This window comes from Stenella coeruleoalba (genome assembly GCF_951394435.1).
Source record: "Stenella coeruleoalba genome assembly, chromosome: 19".
NCBI lineage: Eukaryota > Metazoa > Chordata > Mammalia > Artiodactyla > Delphinidae > Stenella > Stenella coeruleoalba.
In genome coordinates, this window is record NC_137165.1 from 3015275 (window position 1) to 3041341 (window position 26067).

At 44.4% G+C, this 26067-nt stretch overlaps 2 protein-coding genes across 17 annotated transcripts in view; one reads left to right on the plus strand and one right to left on the minus strand.

Annotated features, from left to right (window-relative positions):
• The window catches only part of NCOR1 (nuclear receptor corepressor 1), a gene marked incomplete at its 3' end in the record, with an annotated part of 141940 nt that extends 137578 nt beyond the window's left edge, over positions 1–4362 (minus strand). For 13 of the 15 annotated variants that reach the window (XM_079904388.1, XM_079904399.1, XM_079904391.1 and 10 more), the window contains exon 1: positions 3452–3611. Of the gene's footprint in view, positions 1–3451; positions 3612–4072 lie in introns of those variants that run through there. The other 2 variants (XM_079904393.1, XM_079904394.1) reach the window with 1 other exon arrangement.
• A 171-nt stretch (positions 4363–4533) lies between these two features.
• The window catches only part of PIGL (phosphatidylinositol glycan anchor biosynthesis class L), a 54199-nt gene continuing 32665 nt past the window's right edge, over positions 4534–26067 (plus strand). For both annotated transcript variants that reach the window (XM_079904406.1, XM_079904405.1), the window contains exons 1-2: positions 4534–4792; positions 13161–13260. In XM_079904406.1, coding sequence (XP_079760532.1) covers positions 4555–4792; positions 13161–13260 — 338 coding nt within the window. In that variant the 5' untranslated portion in view covers positions 4534–4554. The remainder of the gene's footprint in view (positions 4793–13160; positions 13261–26067) is intronic.

The window sequence follows — 26067 nt, forward strand, 5'->3', positions numbered from 1 at the left end:
AGGGAAATTAAACAGCCATAAAATAAAAATACTAAATCAATAAGACAATTAAAGGGACAGGGCAGCATGACAGGAGACGCCAAGTCACCCCGAGCTGGACTGATCAGGAGAAGAAGCTGGGCTTAAAGTCAGAGGAGGCTGGAATGGGCAGCTCTAGACCTGACTGTCAAGGAGTATGAGGCTGTGGGGATGCATGGCTCCTAGGAGGAAACATAATAATAATATTCTATCTAAATGTACTTTTGCAACATTAAACCTGAAAAGGACAAAGTATCAATCTACAGACTGAGTTCTTTGTGCATGTAACTGATCTGGTCAACTTTATACTTTTATAGAATTTAGTAACATGCTGTAAACATAAGGCATGCCACACTGGTTGAACAAGTGAATGAACTACACACCAACAGATAAGTCCAGACATAATAAACCCTGACAACCTTTGTACCATACTCCAGTAAAATCCAGTCTCTGAAGTAAATGAACACAAGGAAGTAACTAAGTATTTGAGATCTCTACCATTCTCAGGCATCAGTTAAGAATTTGAAATTGCAATTAAGACAGGTCACAAAAAAAAAAAAAAAAAAAGAGACAGGTCACAAAATACAGTTAAAACTGAACAACAAAACAAACACAAAAAACCTGAGAAACAAATAGCCTGACATTTACCTACATCAATCCCTGGCATATTGAAAGGCCTCTGCTTTTCTCCTGCAGATAACAATGGCAAGACAATCTCCCACTTCACAAAATTTACAAAAAAAAAAAAAAAAAAAAAAAAAAAGCTTAAAAATAGCTTGATTAATACTAATATGCTTGGCCTTGGGACAAATTTTACTCAAATTCAAAGAAAGTTAATTTTGAGAATTCTGTGTTTTAAAAAATTATGTGGGCAGGGCAAATTCTTAAGTTTTACTACATGATTAAATCCAACAAGACACCCAGTTAAAAATATTTATTCCTGGGCTTCCCTGGTGGCATGGTGGTTAAAAATCTGCCTGCCAACACAGGCGACACGGGTTCGAGCCCTGATCCAGGAAGATCCCACATGCCGCGGAGCAACTAAGCCCGTGCGCCACAACTACTGAGCCTGCGCTCTAGAGCCCGCAAGCCACAGCTACTGAGCCTGTGAGCCACAACTACTGAAGCCCGTGCGCCTAGAGCCCGTGCTCCACAACAAGAGAAGCCACCACCATGAGAAGCCCGCTCACCGCAACGAAGAGTAGCCCCCGCGGCCTTCCCTGGCGGCGCAGTGGTTGAGCGTCCGCCTGCCGATGCAGGGGACACGGGTTCGTGCCCCGGTCAAGGAAGATCCCACATGCCGCGGAACGGCTGGGCCCGTGAGCCATGGCCGCTGAGCCTGTGCGTACCGCAACGAAAAAAAAAGAAAAAATAGTAGCCCTGGCTCGCCGCAGCTAAAGAAAGCTCGGCGCGCAGCAACAAAGACCCAATCAATGCAGTCAAAAATAAATAAATAAATAAATTTATTTTTAAAAAAATTTATTCCTCATAGATCATGGAGAAAATCACACCTATATAAATATGTCACAGCAGGTTAGCAGATGTATTTGGTTAGCTGTAATGTGAACACATTTCCCTAATTAGAATACAATGTTTATTCGTTCAATAAACATTTGCAGTGTCAATATCCTAGGCAGTGCCTTCAAGATAAAGTCAGAGAAGGGCCCATCCTGCTCCTCAATAGGAGATAAAACAGGTACGTACCTAAATACAAGGTAGAAAGTGTAAATGCCATGAGAGGAGATGTGTAGTTAAAGCATTTCAGGAGAGAAGAGGGAGCTGTTACTCTGGCACAGAAATATAACCTTTACGATCTCTGTAGAGCAATTTCATAACAGCTCTTTTAGGCTCACAACAGCAACTTAGGAGAGACGTTTTCCTGCTATCATAGATGAGGAAACAAGCAGAAAAAGACTGATCATGTTCCAAAATGACACAGTTAAAGGAGGAATCAGGACTCTTTGTATTGTATTTTCTCTGGGGTAGGAGTCCAACATATGGCAAGCCTTTTGTAAAAGGAAAGAGTATTTTGGTACTGCAAGCAATCACATCCTTATGTATGTATGTGCATATTATTTATATACATGTGTGTGTTAACCTTGATTTCCATTAACAGGTGTGCTTAAAGCAAGGCAAAGCAACTGTGTACTATAAATATTAAAATAAATAAATAAACCTCCACTGGATTTTAACAGAATGAGAAAATAAAGACAATGTTTCTTTCTGCAACAACTTGCTTATTTCTTCTGTAATCTTCACCCATGTCTAAAAATATTCTAAAATTGGTCTGCTCCTGAGGTCGGGCAAGTTAGTTCTGCCAATAAATATCTTTACGAAAGGATACATCAAAACATTTTCAAAAACTATTAAAAATTAAATAATGCCATCAACTCTTCAGTTATCCAAGAGAAAGTCACATGTGACCTATCAGCAGTAGTTATTGATCACGACATGTTGAACGAATGAATGAATATTTGTAGGCATTTTAAAATCCCAGGCCTGTTGCTCTTTACGCAACGTTCCGCCTCGAGTCACCGCCTCACCAAGGTGCACGCAAGGAATGTAAATTTCAGTACAATTAGGATATACTTAGGGAAGCAAATCTGATGCAGGTGAAAACACTAATCCCACAGATTAGAATCACCCACACCTCTGCTCTCCAAGGGAAACTCTGGAGAAGCGGCACTGTAGCATGCAACATCGGTAAAAGAAAACTGACACTCTGAGCAAACACTTTTCACAAATATCACCTATTCCCACCCACACCTTTAATACACGACTATACCTAATCCGGCTAATTCGAAGAATTCAGTCTCCTCGCCACTAAGACTGACTTCTCAGTTACAGTTTCTCGAATCGCTCCTCCCCCCAAAAGAGAATTCACATTAAACAGCAACGATAAAAGGCAGAAGGTACCGGGTTCCGATCTCCACCGTCCCCCCCGCCCTCCCTTCGCCATTACACCCCAAGTGGTTTGGTCGCAAAGGTGAACTAGTTTGCTCTTCAAGCACTTGTCCACCGCTGTCACCCGCCCTGACCCCTTGCACACTCCCGGGCAGCCACCAACTCCGCCCCGGAGGGAGAGCAGGCCGCCACCTGCGCCGGCCCCACCCGCGGCCCCGGCCCGCGCCCGCCTCGGGCCCCGCAGCCCGCTCCCCGCAGGACACCCTGGGCGCCCCGGCCCGGCCGCAACCCATTCTTCCTCCAAACTCCATAAGCCTCCCCCGCTCGCCCGGCCCCGCTCCCCGCCGCGCCCGGCTCGCCCCGGCCGCCGAGGGCAAGAGGCCGGCGGCTGGGCGGGTCCCGAGCCGCCGGGCCCGCGACGCCCCTCGCCGGCCGGAAAGCCTCCCCCGCGGCTGGTGCCCCGGAGCCCTCGGCGGCCCCGGGCTAGCGGGGGCCCGGAGGCCGGACTGCGGGCGTCGGGCCTACTCACCGGGAGCGGACGAAGCGCGGCGGCCGACGCGGCCCCGGGCCTGAGGGGCAGGACGCGGCCTCGCGCGCGGCCCTCCCCGGGCCCTGGTCGGCGCGGCGAGCCGGGCGCTCACTCCAGCCGCCGCCGCCGCCGCCGCTGCTGCTTCGCCACCTCGGCCGCCATTTTGATTCAACCCCTCTCCTCCGCCCCCCCACCCCCCGGCCCGGCGACCGCGGCTGAGGCTGCTCCGGCTCCTCCTCCTTCCGGAGGCTGGGAGGCCGACTCCCTCCGCTGGCCGAGCTTCCCGGGCCCCTGGCGTACCCCCTTGGCCCGGCGGCGGACCCAGGGTGCTGCCGTCGCGCCCGGGACTCCCCGCGGGCGTGAGAAAGGGAAGGACGCGAGGCCGCGCCCCGGGCCTGAGAGCCCGGGCTGAGGGCGGGAGGGAAGCGGGGGCCCGGGGGTGCGCGCGGCCACCCGCGCAGCTGCTTCCCGGCCTCAGGCTGCGTTCGCAGCGGGCCTGCCAGAAAGGCCGCGCGAGGCCGACCCGCCCGTGATGCCGGCCCTCCCTCCGGCCCCTCCGAGGAGCCCGGGCCCCCGCGCCCGCCAAGTGCGCTCTCGGCCTCACGCTCCCAGAGAACTGACCGGACGGGCCTCGCCACCGCATACTTTTCCTTTAGAGAAGGCGCCACTCCACATCCCGGAATTAGGGAGGAGAAACAAAGTCGGTGTTCACCCGGATAATTACGAGAAAGTCCGGGTTTTAAGAAATGAGTGAGAAAATGGTGACGTAAAAACAGGAGGAACTCGCACTGAAGATGCTGGAGGTTCTTTTCAGACGCTTCCCCTTAAGTATTGTGTGGACGGCAAGGGGGTTGGCTCAGCCCTGAAACGGAGCGTGCACGAGAGCTCGTAAAGGCCGCTTAAAGTAGCGGCAGCCCGTGAAGAGGGGCTGGGAGGCGTCCGTGTCAGAGCACACAGCCCGACGCTTAAAGCCTCCGGCCGTTGGAGCAGGGCAACCGGACGGATTTCCACTCGGAACGCGGTTTCCGCGAGCGCCGGTCTCCCGCCGGAGCCGGCCCGGCGGCCGCCTCCCCTCCTGCGCAGGCGCAGTGCTTCCTCAGGGCATGGAGGTGGTGGGTCTGCTGCTGTGTGTGGCGGCGGCGGTCCTGACATGGGGCTTCCTCTGGGTTTGGGACTCCTGGGAGCGAATGAAGAGTCCGGAGCAAGCTGGCCTGCCGGGAGGCGGAAGCCGGACTCTGTTGGTGACCGCGCACCCCGACGATGAAGCCATGTTCTTTGCTCCCACCGTTCTAGGCTTGGTCCGCATGCGGCACCAGGTGTCCCTGCTCTGCTTCTCCGCAGGTAGGAAGCTGTAGGCGGGGCGCGGGGAGCCGGGGCTGGGAAGGCATTTAGGCGCCAACCTGTCTCACTTGACTTCTTCCCGGAGGGGTCTCTGTCGGAGGGAACCAGGTGAATACACTGGAGGTCCTTTATCCGGGCGCTTCACCGAGAATCTGTGGCCCCAGCCTGAGGGCTGTAGGGCCGGCTTCCCAGGTGCGTTGGGAGGCGTGGGCAGCGTGCGAGCTCCGCTCTCCGCTAGCAGGATCCGGGAGCTCACATTTGCTTCCATTCAGTACCTACATCCGCGTTGGGAACTGCGACTGTGATCAGTATCCTGTGGAACCTTTTCATTTCCAGGAGGGCCAAGAATAACGACCAAACAGAATGTGGGCTGTGTCATTCCTTCAGTCCACTTTGTGCTAGAAAGATGCATGTATCAAATTGAAGAGAGAGTTCATTAGACTAGAAAATAATCTTATAGGTCATTTTAGAGTTCAACTCCACCCAGCTTTCACTGGGGCCTTTCAAAGAATTAAGTCCTTCTTTACCATACAGAAAAGAAGGAATGAGAAAACAAATTGACCATGATACTGGGTTATGGTGGTAATTGCACAGCTGTATAAATGGAATAATTGAAGTGTACATATATAATGGGTGAATTTTATGGTATGTAAAAATCATACCTCAATAAAGCTGTTTTTAACAAATTCCCAGTGACCTCTTTTCCCATTTGGTTGTTTCGTACCCGATCTTTTTCTATACAGATTTTTCTAGTAAGCACATTTTATAAGATTATATTTTTCACCGAATATTACCTTTTCATTAATTTCTCAAATATTTATTAAAGATTTTTGTGCACTGCTTACTATTAAAATGGCCAAAATCCGGAACACTGACAACACCAAATGCTGGTGAGGATGTGGCACCAAGGTACTCTCATTCATTGTTGGTGGGAACGCAAAGTGGTTCAGCCACTTTGTAAGGCAGTTAGTTTGGTAGTCTCTTACAAACCTAAACATACTCTTACCAAACCATCCAGCAGTAGCCCTCCTTGGTATTTACCCAGAGGAACTGAAAACATGTTCACACAAAAACCTGCACACAGATGTTTATAGAAGCTTTATTCATAATTGACAAAACTTGGAAGCAACCAAGATGTCCTTCAGTAGGTGAGTGGATAAATAAACTGTGGTCCATCCAGACAATGGACTATTAGAGGCAAAAAGAAATGAGCTATCAAGCCATGAAAAGGAAGAATTTTAAATGCGTATTACTAAGTGATAGAAGCCAATCTGAAAAGGCTTTGTACTGTGTGATTCCAACTATGTGACAATCTGGAAGAGGCAAAACTATGGAGACAGTAAAAAGATCAGTGGGGATCAGGGGTTGGGATGAGAGGAAGGATGTATAGACAGAGCAGAGAGGATTCTTAGGGCAGTGAAAATACTCTGTATGGTATAATATAATGGTGGGTGCATGTCATTATACAGTTGTCCAAACCCATAGAATGTACAAGACCAGGAGTGAACCCTAATGTAAACCATGGACTTGGGGTGATTATTATGTGTCAGTGTAGGTTCATCGATTGTAACAAGTGTACCATGTGGTGGGAGATGCTGATAATGGGGGAGGCTGTACGTGTGTGAAGGCAGGGAGTATATGGAAACTCTCTGTACCTTACCCTCAATTTTGCTGTGAACCTAAAACTGCTCTTTTAAAAAAAAGTCTTCATAAAAAAACGTTTTTAATTAAAAAAAAGTCTATCTGCCAGGACTTATTCTCTGCCCTAGGAATAAAACTGAAAACAAGCTAGGTGAGGACCATGTCCTTCTGAAACTTATATTTTAAATATTTACCTATGTTTATAAGAACTAGATATATAGCCTTTTAAATGGTTTCATACAGATAAACCTTAATTTAGTTAGTCATCCCTTATTATACATATATTTAGGGTTTTCCCCCCCCAGGTTATCTCTATTACAAATAATCTCTTTATGTATAATATTTCTTGATTTGACTAACATTTTTTTCCTTCAAAATCTTTTGTTGCCAGTAAGATTAAACCATTTTTCATAAATATTGAGAATTTCAATCTAAGCACTTTTCTTCTCAGTTTGTGCTATTAAGGATATTAACTGCAAATATATGCAAGTAATGGCCTCATTTTTTGTTTGCTTTTAATTTTATTTATGTTTCATATTACAACTATGGGAATCAAATTATAAGCAAAATTTGTTACAAGATGCCTGGATTTTATTTACAAAGTATTATAGGTACACAGGATTCTTTAATAAATTTCTCCTTATTTTTTAGTAGGTTGGGGCCAGAAATCAAAATTTTTTTAAGTAAAAAATATAACACCACGCCCTTGACACATACTAAAACTCAGTATCTTCATTGTTGTCTTTCATTGTTTCCTCTGAATCCAACTTTCTGTTTAAATTGTTTTCTCTTGTAATTTTTAAAATTACTTTTAAAATACCCAACTCATTTAAAAAATGTACGGACTAAACATTACCCACCTTCCTGATTTATTCTAACCTGAAAAACAGTAAGTTAATAACGTGATATAACATAATGAAAGCTGTAATTGACAGAGAAAAGACTGTGGACTCAAAATGGGGAAAAGCATCAATTGGATTAAGGAAACTTCTCCAAAGAGCTTTTCTTTTGAGCTAGTCTTTAAAAATAGGACTTAAGTATACAGGAAATGGGGCAAGCCATTCAGGGCAATAGTAAAACCATAAGTAAGTCCTGGACTCATTTGAATAACTCATTCTAACTACATCTCCAGTTTTAAGGGGTAGGGAGAAGCAGGAAAAAATGTATTTTGTTATTAGTTGCTCATTTAATCCTCTCAGCAATCCTATGATAGGCATTACACGTATATATAATTTGTTTTTCTCATTTTTTAACTGTGGAAACTGAACCACGAAGTTAGGTAACTTGACCAAAGTGAAGAGCTAGAACACAGAGGAGCCAGGACCCAGTGGCTCTTTCCTGTTCTAAACCATTGCACCCACACACATTGCCTTGCTGCCGTATCAGTTAAGGAAGTAACCATTTTGATTCCCAGTGTATGTTCCACGAAATACCAGTTCCTCAAGCTGCTATTAAAAAAAAAAAATGTTAATACCTTGACCTGACAAGTTTAGGGAAATTAACCGGATGTGCTATTCCCCCTTTAGAGGTGCACGGTCCTTATTTGACTATCAATATCTTGGAGAAGTCTCGCTATAAAAAATTCCTATTTAATTTTGTTTAGTCCAGCATTTCTCCGATTTATGTAACCATTGAAGTACCTATTAATATACACATGAGAGGAAGCCACAGTAGGTAGTAGGGTGTTGTAGAATGCATGTGCTGGAGAATTAACACAGCCAGTTCTGTGTTTTAGCAAGCTCATACTGGTGGCATATGGAGAACCGTTTGGAGGGAAAGACTGGAGTCGGGAAAACCAGTTCAGCCCATCCTTTCCCCTCCTGACTGCACTGCCACCTCTCATATGTCAGAGCTCCGTGTATTTCTAATCTGTATACTGTCCCTTCAGTCAGTTTGACATCCCTGTGCCAATATCATGCTGTAGCTTTTACAACACTGTATCTGGTAGGGCCAGCCCTCTGATCTGTTGTTCCTCAGGGTGTGTTTGCCATTTTTGATCTTCTTCCAAACATTTTATTTTTTTTTATAAATTTATTTTTATTTATTTTTGGCTGCATTGGGTCTTCATTTTGCTGTGTGCGGGCTTTCTCTAATTGCGGTACGTGGGCTTCTCGTTCTGGTGGCTTCTCTTGTTGCAGAGCACGGGCTCTAGGCGTGTGGGCTTCAGTAGTTGTGGCACGCGGGCTCAGTAGTTGTGGCTCACGGGCTCTAGAGCGCAGGCTCAGTAGTTGTGGTGCACGGGCTTAGTTGCTCCTTGGCATGTGGGATCTTCCCAGACCAGGGCTTGAACCTGTGTCCCCTGCATTGGCAGGTGGATTCCTAACCACTGTGCCACCAGGGATGTCCCTCACTATTGCTTTTTAATCATGAATAATTATTCAGAATTTTCCTTATTGAGATAAATTTAGATCCAGGCTCAAAAGTGTTAGTCTCATCTATTTTACTCTTTTCTTTCTAACTCAATACATTTGGGATTTCTAAAAATATATGATCTTAAGATTGACTGCATCTTATTAAGAATGGGATAAATGAGTAATATTTAAAATATGAATTATGGGAACTTCCCTGGCGATCCAGTGGTTAGGACTCTGCACTTCCACTGCAAGGCACACAGGTTTGATCCCTGGTTGGGGAACTAAGATCCTGGTTGGGGAACTAAGGTTTTTTTGCCGTGTGGCACAGCCAAAAAAATAAAATAAACAAGATAAATATGAATTATGTTTAAGAGAGTGATAGAAACTTCAGAACAGGACTCAAAGGTTACATATCTCTGGCCCTATTTTGTAAAAAATATATGTGTATATATATCTCGAAAATATCGAAAGCTGGGCGAGAAAGCCAGAGGACTAAAAGGATAGAAAAAAAGAATGTTATCAAACTGTTTATGACATGGCCCACACATGGAGGGCACTCCCCAGTATGCCACCAACCCAGGCCCTGTCCCCTTTTCCTCCTCTTTCCTATTTCTTTCTGAGAGTCCCCACTGGCGCCCCGCGCGGTCACAAACCCTTGGCCGAGTCTAGGAGAGTCTTGGTATTCGATGAACCAAACGGGTGAGTGGCTCTAGAGCCCCCATGCCTGTTCACTCGGCTTAGACAGGATTTATCCGTCTGTCTTCAGCTCGAGAGAGCTCCTCGCAAATCCCGCCTCTTGGGCCCCTCTCCTCTTGCGGCTTCCATCTTTCAAATTGCTCATCAGAGGGGCATGATCCTTCCCCCATGTGTGTGTATACACACACACACATACGCACATCGTGATTTCTCCAGCTGGGCTCTGTGGACACCTTCTAACGGAAGGTGGCCAGCTCTTTGGGTTTCAGCTCCTGGGGAACCCGGTTTGGGCTTGAGTGATACTGCCTCCTCTTACCTCTCCAGCCTAGGGCTGGTAGTTACTTCCTCCATCACTACACTCTAGGTCTCTCACTCTTCCCTCTTTGGCCCTCAATTCCTCCATCAGCTACATTTCAAATTCTTTTCATTAAATTCTTACTGATGTAAATATTTGATATGGTTTCTGTTTTCCTGGGTAGACCCTAAGTGGTAGAGAACCTAAACTCCCCCATTTTATAGTTGAGACAATGTGGACCTTTTTTTCTTCCCAATACATTTTAGAATTAGCTTAGTCATGTTCAAGGAAAACCCTTGCTAGCATTCCTGAAACCCCGGAACTTAAAGAATCTCTTCAGGTTCACAAAGTTAGTGGAAGGCCAGGTATTGGGTCCACGATGCCTTGATTCTCAAACCACTTCTCATTCTAACAAATTAAAACTTCCAGGGTAGGAAAATGGGTAACTAGAGGAGTGGGAGAGGGGCTTTTTAAAAAAATATCTCTACGGTCTTGTTTCTTTGTATTTTTAACCATGTAAGTCTTTTTACCTATTTAGAATAAATAAATGAATTTTTAAGGTAAAACAAATGTCTACCTTTATACATTGTGCTGCGTAAATGTGGGTCTTTTACAAAGTGAATTTAATTTCTATTAAATGTCATTATGTTTGCTAGTTATTACTAAGTATTGGTTATCACACACACACACACACACACACACACACACACACACACAATGCAGTTCTATATAAATAAATCTACATTAATCCCATTTGTTTTCTGCCTTCTAGAATAATGATCTCCAAGCTTTTTTGGGGTCACATTTTCCTATTGGTAAAAGCTTTTGAACATATACTCCCATTATATGTATATTTATTTATAATTATATTAAGTAGCTAGACCACTGAATTAATGTGTACAGTCTAAAACAATGAAAGTTGACATGTATAAAGGACAAGGTAAACAAATTAGGAGGAGAAGTTCCAAAACCTTTCCTCTACCCCAGCAGATGGTCCTGTGCACCCCACATGCACCCAGGGGACACTGTTCTAGAGAATGCCAGTCAGGAGCTGCTGGAGGGTCCCAGACACTTACTCCACTGAAGTGCTTACACGTTCACCAGAGTGAATGAAAATGTTGAAATGCTCTCTGACTTCAACTCCCTAATTTGTTCTAAGTTCATCAGTTCAAACACAAAGCAATAAAACCAGGTCCAAAAACACCTTGGCCTCACTTCTAAGCTGTTTCTCACAACTGTAACCAGAGTCTAACATGCTCGGCCTCTGAGGTTAGGAAGCCCGTAACTAGTGTACATTAGACTATTTACTTATCACCGAAGATAAGTAACCTTGAGATAAAATGGGAGAGGGGAACCTAAAATATAATGACCATCACAAAAATTGACAATTTCTATTTGACTCAAAAATCTGTGATGAGAACAGTAAAAATTAAGTTATTTTCTGGAGTCTTTTGGGGGTTAGTCCTTTTATCAGATACAATGTAATGACTGTCTCCTATCTGGGTTCAAACAGTTCAAAACTAGCCCTAGAGTAACCCCTGCCAAAGTTGAAAGGTTTCACTTGGGAGTTCCTTTCTGAGTTTTTTGGAACAGTAAGCAGAGCCACTCTCTGCTCGGGGCCTCTGGAGTGCCTGCAGTGTGCTGACACCAGGATGATACAGAGTGGCTTTTCAGGTCAATGACATTTAGGCATTAATAATCAGATCACGGAGGAAAGTTCACATTTCTGAGCAGAATACTGGAAATGACTGCTTGCCGGGGAAAACAGCAGAAGGCTTCCCAGAGGGAATGGCATTTGATCTGGATGATGAGGGAGAATTATAATTCAGGAAGAAAGGAGAGGAGGAGGGGGAAGGGAAAGAGAAAGCAGTCAAGGGAAGAGAAGAGAAACATTGAGCACCTGACTAGGTAGATGTGTCTCATCATATAATCCTTAGGAAAGCCTTTGGAGACAGACGTCCATCATCCCCACTGCACAGGTACAGGAACCGTGGCTCAGGAGAGTTAAGTAACTAGCACAAAGCACACATGCAGTTATCTGCTGGAGGGTTGAATTAAGGGGGCCAGTAGCTAGACAATTGCTCATAAGGGCAATTTAAGTGATACCAAAACGTCACCGTATGTTATTTGTAAGGATACAGAGCCGTTACTTAACAGAACCATTCTTGGGAAGTATAGTGTCTGTGTTGGGAAAATAAAGACTTCGCAAGCTATCTGGGGTGCTGATGTGGTCCAGATCCCCGGGGACATGCTGGGAGAGCTGGTTACTAAACTCTGAAGGAGGCTATTTTCCTGTAACACTCAGGAGTAGCAGCCTCTTTAAATAAGTGCTTAACAGATATTTGAAGACTATCAATTTACAGGGGACCAAACGACATATACCAGGACAAAACTATAATTCAAGAAGATACATGCACCCCTATGTTCACAGCAGCACTGTTCACAATAGCCAAGACATGGAAACAACCTAAATGTCCATCGACAGATGAATGGATAAAGACAGTGTGGTTTATATATACTACGGAATACTACTCAGCCATAAAAAAGAACGAAATAATGCCATTTGCAGCAACATGGATGCAACTAGAGATTATCATACTAAGTGAAGTGAGTCAGAAAGAGAAAGACAAATACCATATGATATCACTTATACGGGGAATCTAAAATATGGCACAAATGACTCTATCTACAAAACAGAAACAGACTCACAGACATAAGAGAACAGACTTGTGGTTGCCAAGGGGAAGGGGAGTGGGGGAGGGAAGGAGTGGGAGTTTGGGATAAGCAGATGCAAGCTATTATATATAGGATGGATAAACAACAAGGTCCTACTGTGTAGCACAGGGAACTGTATTCAATATCCTGTGATAAACCATAATAGAAAAGAATATTTTAAAAAGAATGTATATATGTGTATAACTGAGTCACTTTGCTCTACAGCAGAAATTAACACAACATTGTAAATCAACTATAATTTAAAAAATAAATAAGATTAAATAATAAGGGGCCCAAACAAATAGTGTGTCCAGATACCTGACTTGTTCTGAGTGGTTACAGAAGGGTCAGTCCTAAATCTGTTTAACTGCAAAGCAGGTGCTCAAAGCCTGTAGCTTGGGGCTGAAAGGTACATAGGCAGGCAGGCAGATGGACAGACACAGGGAGAGACACAGAGATGGGGAAGAATTCAAAGGTGATTCTAAAGACGGCTTCTCACAGGAGTGTCTGATAGTAACCCTAGCGTTGTGTCTTCTTCAACTTTTTATCACCACCACAAAATTTTCAGGTAGCTTAAATCCTATAGGGAACAAGATGAGATAAGAATGAGTGAACGATAGATCTCCACTGATAAAGAAATCGACAACTGTGTATTTGTTATCCTCAGGAAATTACTACAATCAAGGGGAGACTCGTAAGAAGGAACTTTTGCAGAGCTGTGATGTTTTGGGGATTCCACCCTCCAACGTAATGATTATTGACAACAGGTAAACTTATCTTTTAACAAGTGGAAATTCATTGGCAATAAAAATGCAGTGGTACACTGAACAGACACAAACATAACGTGGGTGGATAAGAACATCTTACTTGAGAAGTCTACAGAAAATAGTTTCACGTTTGTTTTTAAGTGACAGTGTAGTGCAAGTGAATTTTTTCAACTTCTGTTCAGATTCTGTCTTAAGATAGCTGCTTCTCTTGAATCTTTAAAAAAAATTATTATAAAAAATTTCAGGGACTTCCCTGGCGGTCCAGTGGTTAAGACTCTGCGCTTCCATTGCAGGGGCCACAGGTTCGATCCCTGGTCAGGGAACTAAGATCCCATATGCTGCAGCCAAAAAAAAAGAGTCAAAAGTGTAAAGAACAGTATTACGAACCCCACATGCCTGTAATCTGAGACCAGTGATTGTCAAGCCTTTGCCATACATACTTCATCTAACCCCACATAACATCTGTTGTGTGTGAAGTTGTGGTTTTTTTGCAGTTGTAACTTAGCTGTTATATATTTTAAAAAAAATTTTATTGGAGTAGAGTTGATTTACTCTGTTGTGTTAGTTTCAGGTGTACAGCAAAGTGACTCAGTTATACATATACATGTATCCACTCTTGTTTAGATTCTTTTCCCATAGAGGCCATTACAGAGTATTGAGTAGAGTTCCCTATGCTCTACAGTAGGTCCTTATTAGTTATCTGTTTTATACATAGTAGTGTGTATGTGTCAATCCCAGTCTCCCAATTTATCCCTCCTGTGTGTGAAGTATTTTAAAAAGAAAACCCAACCATCAGGTTATTCTATCCCTACGTACTTCGGGATACATCTCTTAAGAAGATAGACTTTTTTTCATGCAGCCACAATGTCATTATTATCCATCTAACAAAATTAATAGTAACAGCAATTCCTTGATGTCTCCAATACCCAGTCCATTTTGAGCTACTCCAAGTAGCTCAAAAATGAATGTCTTTTCACAGTTGGTTTGTTCAAATCAGGATGTAGACAAAGTGCACACGTTATACCTGGTTGATATTCTGCGTGCCCCTCCCCCCCCAACCTTGTCACTGATTGTTGAAAACCTGAGTCAGTTGTCGTACAGAAGGATTTGTCTGTCTGCACCCTCGTGGTTTTACCTAAGCAGTTCCTCTATCCTCCATATTTCTTGCAAACTGGAAATGAACGCTAACTTTCAGGGGCAGGAAGCTGCACTGTGTACTCCCTGTTCCGTCATTTCAGGACATGTACTATCTGTCTCACTTTTAGTCACGCATGTGACTGTCACACGTACTGTGTGCCTCACTCTTAGTGAGCTCACGTGGCAATGGCCGCCCCTTTCACTGTAAAGACCCACATCAGCCTTCCACGCGGTGCTTTCACGAATCCTTAATGAACTAGAAGTTGCAAAACGGTGACTTTCTAAATGTCTCCTGCATTCCAAATGTATTAGCTATATATTCTTCTATAAAGCAGAACTTTATCAACTGGGGCTATTTAGTTATCCTGATAGGTACTTTGATCCCAAAAGACAGGCTAAATGCTTCATTCTTTCCCTTTAATCGCCGTTTTCAGAATAGGAGTTGATCCCTTACATACCTCCGATGGTAACCCATTGTTTGTTTGTTTCTTGGATGGGGAGGCCACTGCTTTATTTCATTAGGAACTTCTGTGTTCACGTGTTCGGATTTTCAGTTTAAGTCATTGTGTTCTTTGATACTCCAGTTGTCTCCTTTTTGGCCTCTTCATGTTGGCTCATGCATCCTTTTGATAAGAAACGAAGACTCTGGCTTAATTTATTACAATTTTTACATATCCCGAAGATCATGCAGCTTCAGCAATATCCCCTACTTTGAAGATGCTACAGGAGGGGGTCAGTAAACTTGTTAAAAATAAATACTTCAAGAAGCCAGTTTGAAGATTCAAGGGAACCAGGTATCTTAGTCTGCTCAGGCTGCCATGGCAAAATACCAGAGACTGGGTGGCTTAAACAACAGAAGTTTTTCTTTTTAATATTTATTTATTTGGTGGCACTGGGTCTTAGTTGTGGCATGTGGGCTCCTTAGTTGCAGCAGGCAGGCTCCTTAGTTGTAGCATGCAAACTCTTAGTTGCGGCATGCACGCAGAATCTAGTTCCCTGACCAGGGATCAAGCCCGGGACCCCTGCATTGGGAGCGCAGTCTTAACCACTGCGCCACCAGGAAAGTCCCCAGAAATGTATTTTTTTTCTCACAGTTCTGGTGGCTGGAAGTATAAGATCAAGGTGCAGCAGGGTCGATTTCTGGAGAGAGTTTGCTTCTTGGTGTGCGGATGGCCGTCTCCTCACTGCTCACATGTAGCAGGGAGAGAGAAGTTTCTCTCTTCCTCTTATAAGACCACCAGTCTTATAGGATTAGGGTCCCACCATTATGACCTCACTTAACCTTAATTACCTCCTAAAGACCCCGTCTCCAAATACAGTCACATTGTGGATTAGGGCTTCAACACATGAATTGTGGGAGGACACAATTCAGTCCCTAGCAACATGCAACTTTTAGTCTTTCAGCTTCTCATTTCCTAACCCAGAAAAAGCAGAGCTTTGGAATCTTGCTTTGGGTTATTTAGATGGGTCAAAGAGAAGAATGAAGGGGAGAAAGAGAAAAAGAAAAAGTTTTATGGAGGACCTACACTCGGAATAATAATGGTAAATGTATATTAAACTGTTATTGTCAGTGCCAAAGACCATACTAAATACGTGATCTTAAAACCTTCAAAATAATCCAATTACTTCTTCCACGTTATAGATAAGAAACAGGCCTAGTGAGAGGTTGAGTCATTGGCCCGGGGTCATCCAGCTAATATGTGGTAGAGCTGGTGTTCCAGCTGAGGCTCTGTGGTCATTGTGCTTTGTCAACTCCATGAAGGGACTCACAATTTCACAAAGGTCATCTCATTTAATTCTTCCACTAACTGTAGAAAGATAGGTCTTTATTATCCTTTTTCAGTTTCACACGAAGAAACTAAAGCTTAAGACACTCGTCTGAGGCCAGACATTTAACAAATGGCAGTCAGTGCTAGGACTCGAAAGCAGAAAGGAAGACGGAACTGATTCCTGACTTTCTGCGAGAAAGTAGGTCACCACTTTGTTATGTATTTGGAAGACCAATGCGTGTTTAAGAGAACATTTGGTTGATGTTGTCTGCTGTCTTCCATTGTTCTGAACTTCGTGGCTGGATTTCAGGGAGACGTTTAGCCAGAGGAGCTCAGTCAGGTAAACCCTTATCCAGGGACTTCACTGGTGGTGCAGTGGATAAGACTCCGCGCCCCCAATGCAGCGGGCCCGGGTTTGATCCCTGGTCGGGGAACCAGATCCCACATGCATGCCACAATTAAGGGTTTGCATGACACAACTAAGGAGCCCACGTGCTGCAACTAAGAGCCTATGTGACCAAATAAATAAATAAATACAATTTTTTTAAAGTAAACCCTTATCCAACGCCTTAAAGAGGGAAAAAAGTTCAGGTCTCAAGATGAGAAGGCATCTCGGTAATCAGACAACCAAACGGATACTTCGGGTGATTGTACCTAGCTCCTTAATATCTGTGGGTTCTGCTGATTTAATGAACCATATGATATTTAACTGCATGTTACTAACAGATGCATATTAAGTGCCTGGACTGGGAAAGGCACTGCGCTAGATGCTGAAGAAAGAGAACAGTTCAAGGTCCAGGAGCCGGGTAGTAGGTGTTGGCCTGACCGTCGCCACTGCTGAGTTTGCAGAAACGTTCACTGTGCCAAGGTTCAGGCCTAGAAGGGGCTTAGAGGCCCTCTCCAGGGTACTTGGGAATTGAATGTGATTGGGAAATGCAACCCACAGATTTAGTATTCATTTGTTGCTTTTGTGCTTCTTAATATATTAGGAAGAGTCCATAGAATTATTTCATTTACATTTCAAAACAAAACAAAAAGTAAACACACTTTTCCGTACACATAGATAATTTCTAAAAGAACATATACCAGACTCGTTAATAGTAGCTGCTACTTAACTGGACCAGGGAAGGACACTTGCACTTCTTAATTCCACAGAATTCTGTACAGTTTTATTTCGCTTTTGCTTTTTCAGGAAGCGTATATTACTTTTTTTTTTTTGCGGTACGCGGGCCTCTCACTGTTGTGGCCTCTCCCATTGCGGAGCACAGGCTCCGGACGCGCAGGCTCAGCGGCCATGGCTCAGGGGCTCAGCCGCTCCGCGGCATGTGGGAACTTCCCGGACCGGGGCATGAACCCGTGTCCCCTGCATCGGCAGGCGGACTCTCAACCACCGTGCCACCAGGGAAGCCCGCCTATATTACTTTTTAAAGTACAAGCAGAAACGCACATATATGGAATCTAAAAAAAAAATGGTACTGATGAACCTAGTGGCAGGGCAGGAATAAAGATGCAGATGTAGAGAACGGACTTGAGGACACGGTGGGGAAGGGTAGGCTGGGACGAAGTGAGAGAGTGGCATGGGCATATATACACTACCAAATGTAAAATAGGTAGCTAGTGGGAAGCAGCCGCATAGCACAGGGAGATCAGCTCGGTGCTTTGTGATGACATAGAGGACTGGGATAGAGAGGCTGGGAGGGAGGCTCAAGAGGGAGGGGATATGGGGATGGGTATATGTATACACATGGCTGATTCACTTGGTTGTACAGCAGAAACTAACACAACACTGTAGAGCAATTATACTCCAATAAAGATGTAAAAAAAAAAAAAGTACAAGCAGACCTCAGACATATCACAGGTTGGGGTCCAGCCCACTTCAATAAAGCAAATATCACAATAAAGCAAGTCACAGGAATGTTTTGGTTTCCCAGTGCATATAAAAGTTACGTCGACATTATAGCGTATTAAGTATGCAGTAGCATTATGTCTAAAAAGACAACATACATAGCTTAATTAAAAAATAGATACGATCTGAGCCTTCAGCGAGTTGTAATAATAACATCAAAGATCATTGATCATAGATCACCATAACAAATATGATGATAATAATGAAAAAGCTTGAAATGTTACAAGAATTACTGAAATGTGACACAGAGACATGGAGAGCGCAAATGCTGTTGGAAAAGTGGCACCAATAGACTTGCTCTCACACGGTTGCCACAAACCTTCCATTTATAAAAAAATGCAGCATCTCTGAAGCGCAATAAAGTGAAGCACAATGAAACGGTTATATTGATGTATTATATTTTTTAAAGACTACTCCACCTAAGTAATAAAACTCAGCTTCTGTACTCAGCTTCTATCCCTACAAGTGAAGGCTAAATTAGAAATAATTCTGCGTACGTTTTGATAATATTTGGTTTGATAAGTTCAAAACATAGAATAGAATTCCTTGAAAAGATAATAATGCTTTGAAGCCTTTTTATAAACACTGTGCTTGTCTCATGGGCCTCATTCTGGAGGATGAGCGGGCACAGGGTCAGATAAGCTGCTCCAAAGGGCTCTGGCTGGAAATGCGGGGGGCCTGACCCCCGCAGACCCTCCGGTTATAACCCAGGCCCATTAAAATGCTTCCGGGCCCAATGACCAACTGTTGGGCAAAACTTATGGGGTCTCAGAACTGATCGTGGTCTGATCCATGCTCCCATCGTCCTGCACCTGCGATGCCACGTCACAGCTATTCCCACAACTAAAACAGGGAGGACTCCCAGCGCCCCAACCTGTGTCCTCGTATGTAAGCCGGGCCGCAAACACACCACGCTTTCCTCTGCGTCCACACCCATGCATGTGCCTGGCCCTCTTCCACACGCTTCCTCTCTTCCCAGCACCCCACACCCTGGCCCTCTAGCAAACACCTCTTCATCCCTCAAACCCCAGCTCAAGATTACCTTAGACTCTGCAGCACCATCCCAGATTTTCTTAGGCACTTTGGTTATATTCTCATTGTCCCGTTCTATCCTAGCACATACACTAATTTTTTAATCTGCGCCATAAGCCCCTCTATATCTTTTATTCCTGTATCCGCAACCTCTGTCTTAACCCTTGACACATAGTAGTTGCTCAGTTCATGTTTGTTGAATAAATGAATGACTCCGCTTATACCAGAAGCTTTCTTCCTGTGGCAGCACGTAAACGTGTGGTCTCGAGAACTGAGATGATACCGAAGCGTCTCAACACCCTTCCTCACTTTTTCTTCATTTACCCAGAAATGGTGATTAGCAAACCAATTTCTGAGACTTCAGTGAGACTGTTCCCACTTTTTAATTAAGTGAAACAGTCTTGATCCCTGACTTGCATAGTTATTTTTAAACTTCTGGAAAGTCCTAAGTGAGTACTTTGGTTTGGAAGAATTTGTCTACATCTCTTGATTTTTGCCATTCTATAAGCTTGGCTCCACTGTCCTAAAGGTTCAGCGTCATGAAAATCTCATTCCCAGTGCTTGTCTTAACACCATTCCGGCATTAACAAGCCCAAGACTTTGACAGACTAATTTGAGCTGAACAAGGAAACAGAATCCAGTACCTAGTATAAACCGTAAATGAGCCTGGCTTGCTAGCAGTTCCTGGAACTCTTTGTGTTTTCCAATAAATCTACACAAATCATACAGTGAAAGAGAAGCCACAAAGCAGAGAGTCTGGGACTGTTGGGGTCATGTTGGTAATTAAACCCCCTCTCTCTCTCTCAAGACCCAGTAAGGGCCTTCCCCCCAAAAAAACCGGGAAAGACCGTATGCCAACTGCCAAAGTGGATCTGACCAAGCGTCCTCTCACTATAAGGGATGAAAACAAAGCTCCTCGCAGCCTTTCTCCAAATACACACGGAAGTGCCTGGGCACAGGGCAAGGGGACAGCTCCAGTTCCAGTTGGCAAGAGCAGAGCAGGGCTCCCGTCCTCCCAAAGGGCGCGCAGGACAGGAATGTTTCCTAGAAAAGGAACCAGGGGAGGAGACCGAAGTAGACCGAGCTGATACGGAGCTACTGTGTGAACTTGGAAAGCCGCTTCCCTGCTACTTCAAAGGCGGGTTATTCTGGGAGCTGAAGGGAGGCTGGGTCTTTAAGTCACATAAGTCACATAAGTCAGTACAGAAGTAGAGTGGGACCAGGGAGGGTGGGCTTAACAAAGCATGTATTTGTGGCTGATTCTACTCCTGGAAAGAGGCTGCAAATATACCACAAAAATAGGATTCAGGGTGACTGTGTATTGTGATACTCATTACAGCACTCTTCATAATAGCAAAAAGTTGGTAGCAACCTAATTTAGCAGTAGGCAATGAATTATATAGCCACGGTCCAGAACATGAAACCACAATTCAGAGTTTTCTCTGCATAGTTAATAACCCAGGAAGATGTTCATAATATAATGTTGAGTTTAAAAAGCAGTGTATACTTTCTTTACACTTTTCTGTATTTTCCATAGTTTTGATAGTGAGCATACATTACTTGTAAACCAAAAGTTTCATTAGATTTATTTTAAAATATATTATTTCTGGGAATTCCCTGGCGGTCCAGTGGTTAGGCCATCCAAAACTTCTACTGAATGTTAATTGTCTTCAGCTGCAGCTCTTCAGATATTCTCTTTCCTTTATCATGGAGGCACCTATATTTTTCGTGCGTTTTCTTTTTTTAAATTCATTTTATTTATTTATTTTTGGCCGCGTTGGGTCTTCGTTGCTGCTCGCGGGCTTTCTCTAGTTGCGGCGAGCGGGGGCTACTCTTTGTTGCGGTGCGAGGGCTTCGCATTGCGGTGGCTCCTCTTGTTGCGGAGCACGGGCTCTAGGCATGCGGGCTTCAGTAGTTGTGGCACGTGGGCTCAGTAGTTGTGGTGCACGGGCTTAGCTGCTCCGCGGCACGTGGGATCTTCCCGGACCAGGGCTCAAACCCGTGTCCCCTGCATTGGCAGGCGGATTCTTAACCACTGCGCCACCAGGGAAGCCCTTGTGTTTTTTCTTATTCGCCTTTTGGTACTCTCCTGGGGCAAGGAGACATGATGTCACATCACCAGAAATAGCTTATCAACATGATTCTCCTTCAAAGTGTGCTTCTCCTTGACCATTATTATCTCTGGTTCTCACAGTGCTAATCAAAGAGTACTGGTGCCTCTGAGGATGGTGAGGCTTGACTTTGAGGGACTTTCAAATCCTGCTAAAAGCAGGTGCAAGGCAGAGCATCTGCTGGCCAGCTGTATGCCCCTCTTTCTGGGGCAGATCTTACAGTATTGGGCGGGTATGTTTATGTTTTCTGATTTTCTGATATGGTGGGGGTTTTTTTGCTTCATCAAAGTCGATGCTCTATAACTGTTATTCCTTTTGTTGTGTTCGATGGCGTCTGAGGGAAGAGAGTGAAGTGGAAGTGTTACTGGCACTGTAAGTGGAAGTCCATATGTCCACCTAGGAGTCCTGCTAGCAGTTGAAGGGAGAATGAGTAAGAGGAAATCAAGACCAGAGAAAAGAAAATGAGGGAAGTACAGTATGACGGAAAGAGCTCTGGTCCAGGGGTCATGAAATGGGGCTTCAGGTTGTCGCTCTGCCACAAACCGACTGTGTTCCCTTTGGCAAATAATGTCCCCTCTCTGGGCGTCTCTTTTCTTACACGTACAATGACTGGATGAGATGGCGACTTTACCTCAAGCGCCTAGATCTTATCCAGAGCAGAGCAGGACGTGTTTAGATATGGCTGTTCTTCTGCAAATGGAGGTTTATGTGCTCAGCTTGGCAACACAGCTGACACACTTTTAAGTGCTTTCCATTTTACTAAGCCCCGGTACATTTCATGACATCCACGGTAGACTGTGTTCACTGTGACATGCTGGGGTCCTTGCATCAGAGAGCTGAATAGGGATGTAAAAAACTAAACAGCAGCCCTTTTAATAACCAAATACCGTAGACTGGGTGGCTCACAAACAGCAGAAATTTATGCCTCACCGTTCTGGAGGCTGAGAAGTCCAAGATCAGAGTGTCAGCAGATTTGGTGTCTGGTGAGGACCTGTTTACTGGTTCACAGATGGCTCTCTTCTTGCTGTATCCTCTCCTGGCGAAAGAGGCAAGGGAGCTCTCCAGGGTCTCTATTATAAGGACACTAATCCCATGCATGAGGGCTCTGCCCTCATGACCTCATCACCTCCCAAAGGCCCCACCTCCAAATACCATCACATTGGGGAAACAGGTTTCAACGTACGAGTTTTGAGGGGACACAAATATTCAGTCTAGAGCATCTACAAAAATTGTACTAGGGACCAAAAACTTTGGATAAGAGGCAACTAATTCTCTACCATGCAAGTCTTATAGACAAAGAGTGTTAGGATCCAGAAGAAAGGTTATTGGGTCAGTTTTTCAGATTATTTCTCCATAACACCAAGTTCCAAGAAATAATTCTTAGTCATTTGTGGGATGTTCCAGAGAGCCCTTGGGATAAGAAAAATTGCAGCTGCCTGTATGTGTTGCAACTTAAGACGATGTGGTCGTACTTTGGCAAAACTGTCATGGTGAGGTAGACCTAGTTCTGCAAGGCTGAGCCACAGCTTAACTAGCCAGTTTCTGTACTGGAAGGATTTATAGGATCTATTCTTTTTTAGGTTTTCTTTTTCTTTCTTTCTTTAATAATACTGGTACCCTTATATATACAGTCAATTGGTTTTCAACAGGGCTGCTAAGACAGTTCAATGGGGCAACAATACTCTTTTCCACAAATGGATATCCACATACGAAAGAACAAACTTGGACCCCTTCCCTACACTAAACCCAAAAGTTAGCTCAAAAAGACCTAAATATAAGAGCTAAAACTATAAAACTCTTGAAAGAAAATATAGGAGCAAATCTTCATTTGAGCTTGGGTCAGGCAAAGCCCTCTTAGATATGACACCAAAAGCATATACAACCAACAAAAGAAAAAATAGACTTCATCATCAAAATTAAAAACTTTAGTGCCTGATGCATACTGTCAAGAGAGTGAAAAGACAACTCACAGAATGAGAGAAAACATCTGCAAATCATACATCTGATAAGGGATTAATATCCAGATATAGATAGGTAGATAGATATAAATGTAATATACCTTATATACTATATAGAGTATAGTATACATAACAGATAAAATAAGACATAAAGGACTTGAATAGCTATTTCTCCAAAGATATACAAATGGCCAATAAGCATAGGAAAAGATGCTCAACGTCATTAGTCATTATAGGATAGAAATCAAAACCACTGTGAGACACTACTTCACGCCGACTAGGTTGACCATTTTTTATTTTATTTAATTTTATTTATTTATTTTTGTGTGTGTGGTACGCGGGCCTCTCACTGTTGCGGCCTCTCCCGTTGCGGAGCACAGGCTCCGGACGCGCAGGCTCAGCGGCCATGGCTCACGGGCCCAGCCGCTCCACGGCGTGTGGGATCTTCCCGGACCGGGGCACGAACCCGTGTCCCCTGCATCGGCAGGCAGACCCTCAACCACTGCGCCACCAGGGAAGCCCGGCAGGCCGATTCTTAACCACTGCGCCACCAGGGAAGCCCAACCATTTTTTAAGAATAAAATTAGAAGAGAAATACCAAGTGTAGGCCGGGATTCAGAGAAATTGGAACCCTCATGCACTGGTGGGTTTGTAAAATAGTTCAGTCATCATGTAAAAGAGTTTGGCAGTTCCTCAAAAACTTAAATACAGAATTACCATTACCCAGCAATTCTATTCCAAAGTAAAGACCTAAAAGAATTGAAAACAGACATTCAAACAAAAACGTGTACACGGATGTTCATAGCAGCACTGTACACAGTAGTCAAAAGTTAGAAACAACTCAAATTCCCATCAGCTGATGAATGGGCAAACAAAATGTGGTCTATCCACACAGTGGAATATTATTCAACCACAAAAAGGAGTGAAGTACTGATACATGCTACAGTGTGGATGCACCTAAAAAGAAGCCAGATAGGGGCTTCCCTGGTGGCGCAGTGGTTGAGAGTCCGCCTGCCGACGCAGGGGACACGGGTTCATGCCCCTGGCCGGGAAGATCCCACATGCCGCGGAGCGGCTGGGCCCGTGAGCCATGGTCGCTGAGACTGCGCGTCCGGAGCCTGTGCTCCGCAACAGGAGAGGCCCCGACAGTGAGAGGCCCGTGTACCGCAAAAAAAAAAAAAAAAAAATGTCAGATAACAGCCACATAGTGTATGAGTCCGTTTATCCGAAACACCCAGAACAGGCAAATCCATGGAGACAGAAAGTAGATTAGTGGCTGCCAGGAGTGGGGAGGAGAGGGGAGTGGGGAGGGACTCATAATGGGGTTTATTTTTCTGAGGTGATGAAAATCTCCTAAAATTGACTGCAGTGACAGTTGCACGACTCTGTTAACATACTAAAAACAAAAACACATTGAATTGTGCACTTTAAGTGAGTGAATGGCATAGCATGTGAATTATATCTCAACCAAGCTATTATGAAAATCATAGTAACATTTAATAATAGAACATTTATAATGTTAATTATAAAAACAAACAGTACAAAAATATATCAAGTGAAAGAAATGCATGTCTCCTTCCATACACTTCTCTCCTCAGAAGAAGCCACTGTTAACCTCTTGATGTGTAAACTTCCACACCTTCAATACTTCACAAATATATATTTACATACAAGCACAAATATAGTTCATTTTTCAGTACTCCACACTATTCCATGGGATACCTGTATCATAATTTATTTGACTAATAAAACTGTCCCGTGGCCTTGCTAGAAACCTCGTTAACCCCGTGAAATAAATCCCCATGGCCGCTCACTCTGCCGTGCTACGTAGAGTAAAACACTATTTAATTATACACCAGTGTCTGCAGGGTGGGCTTCCTGTCCACCTCCAGGATGAGACCTGAGGGTCTTCCATTACTTCGTCTTTTGCGCCAGGGAGTGCCGGGCAGCTGACAGCCGCGTGTTAGAAATCATGGCTTTGGGGATTTCCCTGGCGGTCCAGTGGTTAAGATTCTGTGTTCCCAATGCAGGGGGCCTGGGTTCTATCCCTGGTTGGGGAACTAGATCCCACATGCATGCTGCAACTAAGACCCAGTGCAGCTAAATAAATAAAATTTTTTTTTTTTAAATCATGGCTTCGTAGCTACACAGTAGGGGTGCTGCTTGCCTCACAGGCCCCTTATTTGAACTAAATCCGGAACCCAAAGCCTGGCAGGTATAACTGCTCAATACATATTAATCCCTTCCTTTTTTTTTTTTTCAAGGAGGTGGTAGAAACCAAGTTCATGAATCTCCTCTTTGAATTATTTTTGGATGTAGTCATAGGACAAGTCTTTGGCTTTGAGGTCTTAGGAATGAACTTGTGGTTTCTGACTTGGCTATTAGTCTTTCTCCGACCACCAAGTTCAGACTCAAGACCCTCACCAGCCCACTGAGTGCATCTGGGGGTAGTGGAGGCTTGTGCAGGACCAGCCACAGTAGAGCAGGTATCCCAGGTTCCCCTCTGCCTGGCTCCACCCCTGGCCTGGGCTGACAGCCGGGACCAGACTGGTAAGTGAAACAGACTCACCCCTCAAGGAGCCCCCAGGCTAGGGAGAAGATGAGCACATACATTTTCATCATGCCATGGTAAGAGCAGAGATAGAGCGCAAGGGCAAGGGCAGAGGAAGGTCTCCAAGGAGTGCTGCTTCACCTGACCTGAGATTTGGGGCAGGTCTTCCTAAAGATGTGACTGTTCTAGTGACCTGAGCCAAGTCACGAATGCATAAAAGGCAGGCTGGTGAAGCAGCAGCAGGGGAGCATTACAGGTGGAAAACCCCAAAAGTGTCAGAGGCCCCAAGCCACGTGGCGTGAACACCAGGGGAGTGGTGTGTCATGCAGGCAGAGTGCAAGAC